The sequence below is a fragment of the Oncorhynchus masou genome, chromosome 29, assembly GCF_036934945.1.
Source record: "Oncorhynchus masou masou isolate Uvic2021 chromosome 29, UVic_Omas_1.1, whole genome shotgun sequence".
NCBI classification, from domain to species: Eukaryota; Metazoa; Chordata; class Actinopteri; order Salmoniformes; family Salmonidae; genus Oncorhynchus; species Oncorhynchus masou.
The window spans coordinates 91,794,367-91,807,134 of record NC_088240.1 but is presented as its reverse complement, the minus strand read 5'-3'; the positions used below and the strand labels follow the sequence as shown (position 1 = coordinate 91,807,134).

At 47.0% G+C, this 12,768-nt stretch overlaps 1 protein-coding gene across 1 annotated transcript in view; it reads right to left on the bottom strand.

The window, feature by feature from the left end:
* The window catches only part of LOC135520981 (eukaryotic translation initiation factor 3 subunit H), a 129,157-nt gene that overhangs the window by 99,884 nt on the left and 16,505 nt on the right, over positions 1 to 12,768 (bottom strand). Inside the window, exon 2 of the mRNA XM_064946868.1 lies at positions 10,448 to 10,604. Coding sequence (XP_064802940.1) covers positions 10,448 to 10,604 — 157 coding nt within the window. The remainder of the gene's footprint in view (positions 1 to 10,447; positions 10,605 to 12,768) is intronic.

Sequence of the window (12,768 nt, the reverse complement as noted above, 5' to 3'; positions counted from 1 at the left end):
AGTAGTCTACAGTGAGGGTTTACGACAGGGGAAACGGTGTTGCAGTAGTCTACAGTGAGGGTTTATGACGGGAAACGGTGTTGCAGTAGTCTACAGTGAGGGTTTATACCAGGGGAAACGGTGTTGCAGTAGTCTACAGTGAGGGTTAATGACAGGGGAAACGGTGTTGCAGTAGTCTACAGTGAGGGTTTATACCAGGGGAAACGGTGTTGCAGTAGTCTACAGTGAGGGTTAATGGCGTTGCAGTAGTCTACAGTGAGGGTTTATACCAGGGGAAACGGTGTTGCAGTAGTCTACAGTGAGGGTTTATACCAGGGGAAACGGTGTTGCAGTAGTCTGCAGTGAGGGTTAATGACAAGGGAAACGGTGTTGCAGTAGTCTACAGTGAGGGTTAATGGCAGGGGAAACGGTGTTGCAGTAGTCTACAGTGAGGGTTTATGACAGGGGAAACGGTGTTGCAGTAGTCTACAGTGAGGGTTTATACCAGGGGAAACTGTGTTGCAGTAGTCTACAGTGAGGGTTTATGACAGGGGAAACGGTGTTGCAGTAGTCTACAGTGAGGGTTAATGACAGGGGAAACGGTGTTGCAGTAGTCTACAGTGAGGGTTTATGACAGGGGAAACGGTGTTGCAGTAGTCTACAGTGAGGGTTAATGACAGGGGAAACAGTGTTGCAGTAGTCTACAGTGAGGGTTAATGACAGGGGAAACGGTGTTGCAGTAGTCTACAGTGAGGGTTAATGACAGGGGAAACGGTGTTGCAGTAGTCTACAGTGAGGGTTAATGCCAGGGGAAACGGTGTTGCAGTAGTCTACAGTGAGGGTTAATGGTGTTGCAGTAGTCTACAGTGAGGGTTCATACCAGGGGAAACGGTGTTGCAGTAGTCTACAGTGAGGGTTAATGGTGTTGCAGTAGTCTACAGTGAGGGTTAATGCCAGGGGAAACGGTGTTGCAGTAGTCTACAGTGAGGGTTAATGACAGGGGAAACGGTGTTGCAGTAGTCTACAGTGAGGGTTAATGACAGGGGAAACGGTGTTGCAGTAGTCTACAGTGAGGGTTAATGGTGTTGCAGTAGTCTACAGTGAGGGTTAATGGTGTTGCAGTAGTCTACAGTGAGGGTTAATGACAGGGGAAACGGTGTTGCAGTAGTCTACAGTGAGGGTTCATACCAGGGGAAACGGTGTTGCAGTAGTCTACAGTGAGGGTTTATACCAGGGGAAACTGTGTTGCAGTAGTCTACAGTGAGGGTTAATGGCAGGGGAAACGGTGTTGCAGTAGTCTACAGTGAGGGTTTATACCAGGGGAAACGGTGTTGCAGTAGTCTACAGTGAGGGTTAATGGCGTTGCAGTAGTCTACAGTGAGGGTTTATACCAGGGGAAACGGTGTTGCAGTAGTCTACAGTGAGGGTTTATACCAGGGGAAACGGTGTTGCAGTAGTCTGCAGTGAGGGTTAATGACAAGGGAAACGGTGTTGCAGTAGTCTACAGTGAGGGTTAATGGCAGGGGAAACGGTGTTGCAGTAGTCTACAGTGAGGGTTTATGACAGGGGAAACGGTGTTGCAGTAGTCTACAGTGAGGGTTTATACCAGGGGAAACTGTGTTGCAGTAGTCTACAGTGAGGGTTTATGACAGGGGAAACGGTGTTGCAGTAGTCTACAGTGAGGGTTAATGACAGGGGAAACGGTGTTGCAGTAGTCTACAGTGAGGGTTTATGACAGGGGAAACGGTGTTGCAGTAGTCTACAGTGAGGGTTAATGACAGGGGAAACAGTGTTGCAGTAGTCTACAGTGAGGGTTAATGACAGGGGAAACGGTGTTGCAGTAGTCTACAGTGAGGGTTAATGACAGGGGAAACGGTGTTGCAGTAGTCTACAGTGAGGGTTTATGACGGGAAACGGTGTTGCAGTAGTCTACAGTGAGGGTTTATACCAGGGGAAACGGTGTTGCAGTAGTCTACAGTGAGGGTTAATGGCGTTGCAGTAGTCTACAGTGAGGGTTTATACCAGGGGAAACGGTGTTGCAGTAGTCTACAGTGAGGGTTTATACCAGGGGAAACGGTGTTGCAGTAGTCTGCAGTGAGGGTTAATGACAAGGGAAACGGTGTTGCAGTAGTCTACAGTGAGGGTTAATGGCAGGGGAAACGGTGTTGCAGTAGTCTACAGTGAGGGTTTATGACAGGGGAAACGGTGTTGCAGTAGTCTACAGTGAGGGTTTATACCAGGGGAAACTGTGTTGCAGTAGTCTACAGTGAGGGTTTATGACAGGGGAAACGGTGTTGCAGTAGTCTACAGTGAGGGTTAATGACAGGGGAAACGGTGTTGCAGTAGTCTACAGTGAGGGTTTATGACAGGGGAAACGGTGTTGCAGTAGTCTACAGTGAGGGTTAATGACAGGGGAAACGGTGTTGCAGTAGTCTACAGTGAGGGTTTATGACAGGGGAAACGGTGTTGCAGTAGTCTACAGTGAGGGTTAATGACAGGGGAAACAGTGTTGCAGTAGTCTACAGTGAGGGTTAATGACAGGGGAAACGGTGTTGCAGTAGTCTACAGTGAGGGTTAATGACAGGGGAAACGGTGTTGCAGTAGTCTACAGTGAGGGTTAATGCCAGGGGAAACGGTGTTGCAGTAGTCTACAGTGAGGGTTAATGGTGTTGCAGTAGTCTACAGTGAGGGTTCATACCAGGGGAAACGGTGTTGCAGTAGTCTACAGTGAGGGTTAATGGTGTTGCAGTAGTCTACAGTGAGGGTTAATGCCAGGGGAAACGGTGTTGCAGTAGTCTACAGTGAGGGTTAATGACAGGGGAAACGGTGTTGCAGTAGTCTACAGTGAGGGTTAATGACAGGGGAAACGGTGTTGCAGTAGTCTACAGTGAGGGTTAATGGTGTTGCAGTAGTCTACAGTGAGGGTTAATGGTGTTGCAGTAGTCTACAGTGAGGGTTAATGACAGGGGAAACGGTGTTGCAGTAGTCTACAGTGAGGGTTCATACCAGGGGAAACGGTGTTGCAGTAGTCTACAGTGAGGGTTTATACCAGGGGAAACTGTGTTGCAGTAGTCTACAGTGAGGGTTAATGACAGGGGAAACGGTGTTGCAGTAGTCTACAGTGAGGGTTAATGACAGGGGAAACGGTGTTGCAGTAGTCTACAGTGAGGGTTAATGACAGGGGAAACGGTGTTGCAGTAGTCTACAGTGAGGGTTAATGACAGGGGAAACGGTGTTGCAGTAGTCTACAGTGAGGGTTAATGGTGTTGCAGTAGTCTACAGTGAGGGTTAATGGTGTTGCAGTAGTCTACAGTGAGGGTTTATGACAGGGGAAACGGTGTTGCAGTAGTCTACAGTGAGGGTTTATACCAGGGGAAACGGTGTTGCAGTAGTCTGCAGTGAGGGTTTATACCAGGGGAAATGGTGTTGCAGTAGTCTACAGTGAGGGTTAATGACAGGGGAAACGGTGTTGCAGTAGTCTACAGTGAGGGTTCATACCAGGGGAAACGGTGTTGCAGTAGTCTACAGTGAGGGTTAATGACGTTGCAGTAGTCTACAGTGAGGGTTAATGACAGGGGAAACGGTGTTGCAGTAGTCTACAGTGAGGGTTAATGACAGGGGAAACGGTGTTGCAGTAGTCTACAGTGAGGGTTAATGGTGTTGCAGTAGTCTACAGTGAGGGTTAATGGTGTTGCAGTAGTCTACAGTGAGGGTTAATGGTGTTGCAGTAGTCTACAGTGAGGGTTAATGACAGGGGAAACGGTGTTGCAGTAGTCTACAGTGAGGGTTAATGGTGTTGCAGTAGTCTACAGTGAGGGTTAATGGTGTTGCAGTAGTCTACAGTGAGGGTTAATGACAGGGGAAACGGTGTTGCAGCAGTCTACAGTGAGGGTTCATACCAGGGGAAACGGTGTTGCAGCAGTCTACAGTGAGGGTTTATACCAGGGGAAACGGTGTTGCAGTAGTCTACAGTGAGGGTTTATACCAGGGGAAACGGTGTTGCAGTAGTCTACAGTGAGGGTTTATACCAGGGGAAATGGTGTTGCAGTAGTCTACAGTGAGGGTTAATGACAGGGGAAACGGTGTTGCAGTAGTCTACAGTGAGGGTTCATACCAGGGGAAACGGTGTTGCAGTAGTCTACAGTGAGGGTTCATACCAGGGGAAACGGTGTTGCAGTAGTCTACAGTGAGGGTTAATGACGTTGCAGTAGTCTACAGTGAGGGTTAATGACAGGGGAAACGGTGTTGCAGTAGTCTACAGTGAGGGTTAATGACAGGGGAAACGGTGTTGCAGTAGTCTACAGTGAGGGTTAATGGTGTTGCAGTAGTCTACAGTGAGGGTTAATGGTGTTGCAGTAGTCTACAGTGAGGGTTAATGACAGGGGAAACGGTGTTGCAGTAGTCTACAGTGAGGGTTTATACCAGGGGAAACGGTGTTGCAGTAGTCTACAGTGAGGGTTAATGGTGTTGCAGTAGTCTACAGTGAGGGTTAATGACAGGGGAAACGGTGTTGCAGTAGTCTACAGTGAGGGTTAATGGTGTTGCAGTAGTCTACAGTGAGGGTTAATGGTGTTGCAGTAGTCTACAGTGAGGGTTTATACCAGGGGAAACGGTGTTGCAGTAGTCTACAGTGAGGGTTAATGACAGGGGAAACGGTGTTGCAGTAGTCTACAGTGAGGGTTAATGACAGGGGAAACGGTGTTGCAGTAGTCTACAGTGAGGGTTTATACCAGGGGAAACGGTGTTGCAGTAGTCTACAGTGAGGGTTTATACCAGGGGAAACGGTGTTGCAGTAGTCTACAGTGAGGGTTAATGGTGTTGCAGTAGTCTACAGTGAGGGTTAATGGTGTTGCAGTAGTCTACAGTGAGGGTTAATGGTGTTGCAGTAGTCTACAGTGAGGGTTAATGGTGTTGCAGTAGTCTACAGTGAGGGTTAATGGTGTTGCAGTAGTCTACAGTGAGGGTTAATGGTGTTGCAGTAGTCTACAGTGAGGGTTAATGGTGTTGCAATAGTCTACAGTGAGGGTTAATGGTATTGCAGTAGTCTACAGTGAGGGTTAATGGTGTTGCAGTAGTCTACAGTGAGGGTTAATGACAGGGGAAACAGTGTTGCAGTAGTCTACAGTGAGGGTTTATGACAGGGGAAACTGACAGGTGTTCACATTAACCTAAAAAAGGGAACTGGGCCAGAGAACTCCCAGGATTCCCTGCAGGGGAACCCCATAGGGGGTCTTATTAACTGAGGGGAGAGGCAGAGGACAAATCCTACCATCTGGGTGACAGCTATACACTCACTAGTAGTCACTACCATACAGCCATTCCTCCCTAGACAGCTACAGACAGACAGCCCTACCAGATCTCAGAGTCACTGTTCTCCATTCACTACTACAGACAGACCTACTAGATATCTCAGTTACTGTTCTCCATTCACTACTACAAACAGACCTACTAGATATCTCAGTCACTGTTCTCCATTCACTACTACAGACCTACCAGATCTCAGAGTCACTGTTCTCCATTCACTACAGACAGCCCTACCAGATCTCAGAGTCACTGTTCTCCATTCACTACAGACAGCCCTACCAGATCTCAGAGTCACTGTTCTCCATTCACTACAGACAGCCCTACCAGATCTCAGAGTCACTGTTCTCCATTCACTACAGACAGCCCTACCAGATCTCAGAGTCACTGTTCTCCATTCACTACTACAGACCTACTAGATATCTCAGTCACTGTTCTCCATTCACTACTACAGATCTACTAGATATCTCAGTTACTGTTCTCCATTCACTACTACAGACCTACTAGATATCTCAGTCACTGTTCTCCATTCACTACTACAGACAGACCTACTAGATATCTCAGTTACTGTTCTCCATTCACTACTACAGACAGACCTACTAGATATCTCAGTTACTGTTCTCCATTCACTACTACAGACAGACCTACTAGATATCTCAGTTACTGTTCTCCATTCACTACTACAGACAGACCTACTAGATATCTCAGTTACTGTTCTCCATTCACTACTACAGACAGACCTACTAGCTATCTCAGTTACTGTTCTCCATTCACTACTACAGACAGACCTACTAGATATCTCAGTCACTGTTCTCCATTCACTACTACAGACAGACCTACTAGATATCTCAGTTACTGTTCTCCATTCACTACTACAGACAGACCTACTAGATATCTCAGTTACTGTTCTCCATTCACTACTACAGACAGACCTACTAGATATCTCAGTTACTGTTCTCCATTCACTACTACAGACAGACCTACTAGATATCTCAGTTACTGTTCTCCATTCACTACTACAGACAGACCTACTAGATATCTCAGTTACTGTTCTCCATTCACTACTACAGACAGACCTACTAGATATCTCAGTTACTGTTCTCCATTCACTACTACAGATCTACTAGATATCTCAGTCACTGTTCTCCATTCACTACTACAGACAGACCTACTAGATATCTCAGTTACTGTTCTCCATTCACTACTACAGACAGACCTACTAGATATCTCAGTCACTGTTCTCCATTCACTACTACAGACAGATCTACTAGATATCTCAGTTACTGTTCTCCACGCACTACTACAGACCTACTAGATATCTCAGTTACTGTTCTCCATTCACTACTACAGACAGACCTACTAGATATCTCAGTTACTGTTCTCCATTCACTACTACAGACCTACTAGATATCTCAGTTACTGTTCTCCACTCACTACTACAGACAGATCTACTAGATATCTCAGTTACTGTTCTCCATTCACTACTACAGACAGACCTACTAGATATCTCAGTCACTGTTCTCCATTCACTACTACAGACCTACTAGATATCTCAGTTACTGTTCTCCATTCACTACTACAGACCTACCAGATCTCAGAGTCACTGTTCTCCATTCACTACTACAGACCTACTAGATATCTCAGTTACTGTTCTCCATTCACTACTACAGACCTACTAGATATCTCAGTTACTGTTCTCCATTCACTACTACAGACCTACTAGATATCTCAGTCACTGTTCTCCATTCACTACTACAGACAGCCCTACCAGATCTCAGAGTCACTGTTCTCCATTCACTACTACAGACAGACCTACTAGATATCTCAGTTACTGTTCTCCATTCACTACTACAGACCTACTAGATATCTCAGTTACTGTTCTCCATTCACTACTACAGACCTACTAGATATCTCAGTCACTGTTCTCCATTCACTACTACAGACAGACCTACTAGATATCTCAGTCACTGTTCTCCATTCACTACTACAGACCTTCTAGATATCTCAGTTACTGTTCTCCATTCACTACTACAGACAGACCTACTAGATCTCAGAGTCACTGTTCTCCATTCACTACTACAGACAGACCTACTAGATATCTCAGTTACTGTTCTCCATTCACTACTACAAACAGACCTACTAGATATCTCAGTTACTGTTCTCCATTCACTACTACAAACAGACCTACTAGATATCTCAGTTACTGTTCTCCATTCACTACTACAGACAGACCTACTAGATATCTCAGTTACTGTTCTCCATTCACTACTACAAACAGACCTACTAGATATCTCAGTTACTGTTCTCCATTCACTACTACAAACAGACCTACTAGATATCTCAGTTACTGTTCTCCATTCACTACTACAGACCTACTAGATATCTCAGTTACTGTTCTCCATTCACTACTACAGACAGACCTACTAGATATCTCAGTTACTGTTCTCCATTCACTACTACAGACAGACCTACTAGATATCTCAGTTACTGTTCTCCATTCACTACTACAGACCTACTAGATATCTCAGTTACTGTTCTCCATTCACAACTACAGACAGACCTACCAGATATCTCAGTTACTGTTCTCCATTCAATACTACAGACCTACTAGATATCTCAGTTACTGTTCTCCATTCACTACTACAGACCTACTAGATATCTCAGTCACTGTTCTCCATTCACTACTACAGACAGACCTACTAAATATCTCAGTCACTGTTCTCCATTCACTACTACAGACAGACCTACTAGATATTTCAGTTACTGTTCTCCATTCACTACTACAGATCTACTAGATATCTCAGTTACTGTTCTCCATTCACTACTACAGACAGACCTACTAGATATCTCAGTCACTGTTCTCCATTCACTACTACAGACAGACCTACTAGATATCTCAGTTACTGTTCTCCATTCACTACTACAGACCTACTAGATATCTCAGTCACTGTTCTCCATTCACTACTACAGACCTACTAGATATCTCAGTTACTGTTCTCCATTCACTACTACAGACCTACTAGATATCTCAGTTACTGTTCTCCATTCACTACTACAGACAGACCTACTAGATATCTCAGTCACTGTTCTCCATTCACTACTACAGACCTACTAGATATCTCAGTTACTGTTCTCCATTCACTACTACAGACAGAACTACTAGATATCTCAGTTACTGTTCTCCATTCACTACTACAGACAGACCTACTAGATATCTCAGTTACTGTTCTCCATTCACTACTACAGACCTACTAGATATCTCAGTTACTGTTCTCCATTCACTACTACAGACAGAACTACTAGATATCTCAGTTACTGTTCTCCATTCACTACTACAGACCTACTAGATATCTCAGTCACTGTTCTCCATTCACTACTACAGACCTACTAGATATCTCAGTTACTGTTCTCCATTCACTACTACAGACAGACCTACTAGATATCTCAGTTACTGTTCTCCATTCACTACTACAGACAGAACTACTAGATATCTCAGTTACTGTTCTCCATTCACTACTACAGACCTACTAGATATCTCAGTTACTGTTCTCCATTCACTACTACAGACAGACCTACTAGATCTCAGTTACTGTTCTCCATTCACTACTACAGACAGACCTACTAGATATCTCAGTTACTGTTCTCCATTCACTACTACAGACCTACTAGATATCTCAGTTACTGTTCTCCATTCACAACTACAGACAGACCTACCAGATATCTCAGTTACTGTTCTCCATTCAATACTACAGACCTACTAGATATCTCAGTTACTGTTCTCCATTCACTACTACAGACCTACTAGATATCTCAGTCACTGTTCTCCATTCACTACTACAGACAGACCTACTAGATATCTCAGTCACTGTTCTCCATTCACTACTACAGACAGACCTACTAGATATTTCAGTTACTGTTCTCCATTCACTACTACAGATCTACTAGATATCTCAGTTACTGTTCTCCATTCACTACTACAGACAGACCTACTAGATATCTCAGTCACTGTTCTCCATTCACTACTACAGACAGACCTACTAGATATCTCAGTTACTGTTCTCCATTCACTACTACAGACCTACTAGATATCTCAGTTACTGTTCTTCATTCACTACTACAGACAGACCTACTAGATATCTCAGTTACTGTTCTCCATTCACTACTACAGACCTACTAGATATCTCAGTCACTGTTCTCCATTCACTACTACAGACCTACTAGATATCTCAGTTACTGTTCTCCATTCACTACTACAGACCTACTAGATATCTCAGTTACTGTTCTCCATTCACTACTACAGACAGACCTACTAGATATCTCAGTCACTGTTCTCCATTCACTACTACAGACCTACTAGATATCTCAGTTACTGTTCTCCATTCACTACTACAGACAGAACTACTAGATATCTCAGTTACTGTTCTCCATTCACTACTACAGACAGAACTACTAGATATCTCAGTTACTGTTCTCCATTCACTACTACAGACAGACCTACTAGATATCTCAGTTACTGTTCTCCATTCACTACTACAGACCTACTAGATATCTCAGTTACTGTTCTCCATTCACTACTACAGACAGAACTACTAGATATCTCAGTCACTGTTCTCCATTCACTACTACAGACCTACTAGATATCTCAGTTACTGTTCTCCATTCACTACTACAGACAGACCTACTAGATATCTCAGTTACTGTTCTCCATTCACTACTACAGACAGAACTACTAGATATCTCAGTTACTGTTCTCCATTCACTACTACAGACAGACCTCTGATTTGCTCACTAACATACACCCAGACCTCTGATACTGACGACCTTTAGCCACCTCTCATGCTCGGGTTATTACCCAGAATTCAGGAGCGTAGCGTGTTAGTGAGAGAAATGAGGGACATGATTGGAGAGACCTTCCCCAGGTCAGACTGTCTGTCAGTCGGTTTGACTGTGGGCCAATGAGCTGCCCGGATAAACAGGGACCTACTAGATACGGAAAGCAGCAGGGGCTGCGGTCAGAGGAACGATCTCTGATGAGGTACTGACTGACACACGGGAGACATAATGAGAAACACTGAACATTCAGAGCGCACACACACACACACACACACGCACACAGAACAGCAGTAGGTTTTCCAATTCGGAGCACAAACCCAGTGTTCTCACGTACCTTCGTCAAAGTCGGCGTCGTCCTCGGTGTGTTGAGGGAAGGGGAAACAGTTGGTGATCTCTAACCTGTCCTCCACTACCAGGCCCAGTAGTACACCCTGAACCACCTCACTGCCCTGACCCTCCTCCTGGTAATGCTTGATCATCTTCAGGACCACCTGTAGAGGGAGAGAGGTGGGGAGATGGAGAGGTGGGAGATGGAGAGGTGGGGAGATGGAGAGGTGGGGAGATGGAGAGGTGGGGGGAGAGAGAGGTGGGGGGAGAGAGAGGTGGGGGGAGAGAGAGGTGGGGGGAGAGAGAGGTGGGGGGAGAGAGGTGGGGAGAGAGAGGTGGGGAGAGAGAGGTGGGGAGAGAGAGGTGGGGAGAGAGAGGTGGGGAGAGAGAGGTGGGGAGAGAGAGGTGGGGAGAGAGAGGTGGGGAGAGAGAGGTGGGGAGAGAATTTCAGAAAAAGGGCAAGACAAAGTATTTGTCAGAAACTGGACCAAACCAGACACTATAGAGGATTATTGGTCTCCACTAGACTCAGGGAATGATCCTGACTGTGTGGACACCCACCCATAGCACGCGCTCCAGCAGGTATATCTCCCTGGTCACCATAGCAACACCCACCCATAGCAACACCCACCCATAGCAACACCCACCCATAGCACGCGCTCCAGCAGGTATATCTCCCTGGTCACCATAGCACGCGCTCCAGCAGGTATATCTCCCTGGTCACCATAGCACGCGCTCCAGCAGGTATATCTCCCTGGTCACCATAGCACGCGCTCCAGCAGGTATATCTCCCTGGTCACCATAGCACGCGCTCCAGCAGGTATATCTCCCTGGTCACCATAGCACGCGCTCCAGCAGGTCTATCTCCCTGGTCACCATAGCAACACCCACCCATAGCACGCGCTCCAGCAGGTATATCTCCCTGGTCACCATAGCAGCACCCACCCATAGCACGCGCTCCAGCAGGTATATCTCCCTGGTCACAATAGCAGCACGCGCTCCAGCAGGTATATCTCCCTGGTCACCATAGCAACACCCACCCATAGCACGCGCTCCAGCAGGTATATCTCCCTGGTCACTATAGCACGCGCTCCAGCAGGTATATCTCCCTGGTCACCATAGCAACACCCACCCATAGCACGCGCTCCAGCAGGTATATCTCCCTGGTCACCATAGCAACACCCACCCATAGCACGCGCTCCAGCAGGTATATCTCCCTGGTCACCATAGCAACACCCACCCATAGCACACGCTCCAGCAGGTATATCTCCCTGGTCACCATAGCAACACCCACCCATAGCACGCGCTCCAGCAGGTATATCTCCCTGGTCACCATAGCAACACCCACCCATAGCACGCGCTCCAGCAGGTATATCTCCCTGGTCACCATAGCAACACACACCCATAGCACGCGCTCCAGCAGGTATATCTCCCTGGTCACCATAGCAACACCCACCCATAGCACGCGCTCCAGCAGGTATATCTCCCTGGTCACCATAGCAGCACCCACCCATAGCACGCGCTCCCAGCAGGTATATCTCCCTGGTCACAATAGCAGCACGCGCTCCAGCAGGTATATCTCCCTGGTCACCATAGCAACACCCACCCATAGCACGCGCTCCAGCAGGTATATCTCCCTGGTCACTATAGCACGCGCTCCAGCAGGTATATCTCCCTGGTCACCATAGCAACACCCACCCATAGCACGCGCTCCAGCAGGTATATCTCCCTGGTCACCATAGCAACACCCACCCATAGCACGCGCTCCAGCAGGTATATCTCCCTGGTCACCATAGCAACACCCACCCATAGCACACGCTCCAGCAGGTATATCTCCCTGGTCACCATAGCAACACCCACCCATAGCACGCGCTCCCAGCAGGTATATCTCCCTGGTCACCATAGCAACACCCACCCATAGCACGCGCTCCAGCAGGTATATCTCCCTGGTCACCATAGCAACACACACCCATAGCACGCGCTCCAGCAGGTATATCTCCCTGGTCACCATAGCAACACCCACCCATAGCACGCGCTCCAGCAGGTATATCTCCCTGGTCACCATAGCAACACCCACCCATAGCACGCGCTCCAGCAGGTATATCTCCCTGGTCACCATAGCAACACCCACCCATAGCACGCGCTCCAGCAGGTATATCTCCCTGGTCACCATAGCAACACCCACCCATAGCACGCGCTCCAGCAGGTATATCTCCCTGGTCACCATAGCACGCGCTCCAGCAGGTTTATCTCCCTGGTCACCATAGCAACACCCACCCATAGCACGCGCTCCAGCAGGTATATCTCCCTGGTCACCATAGCAACACC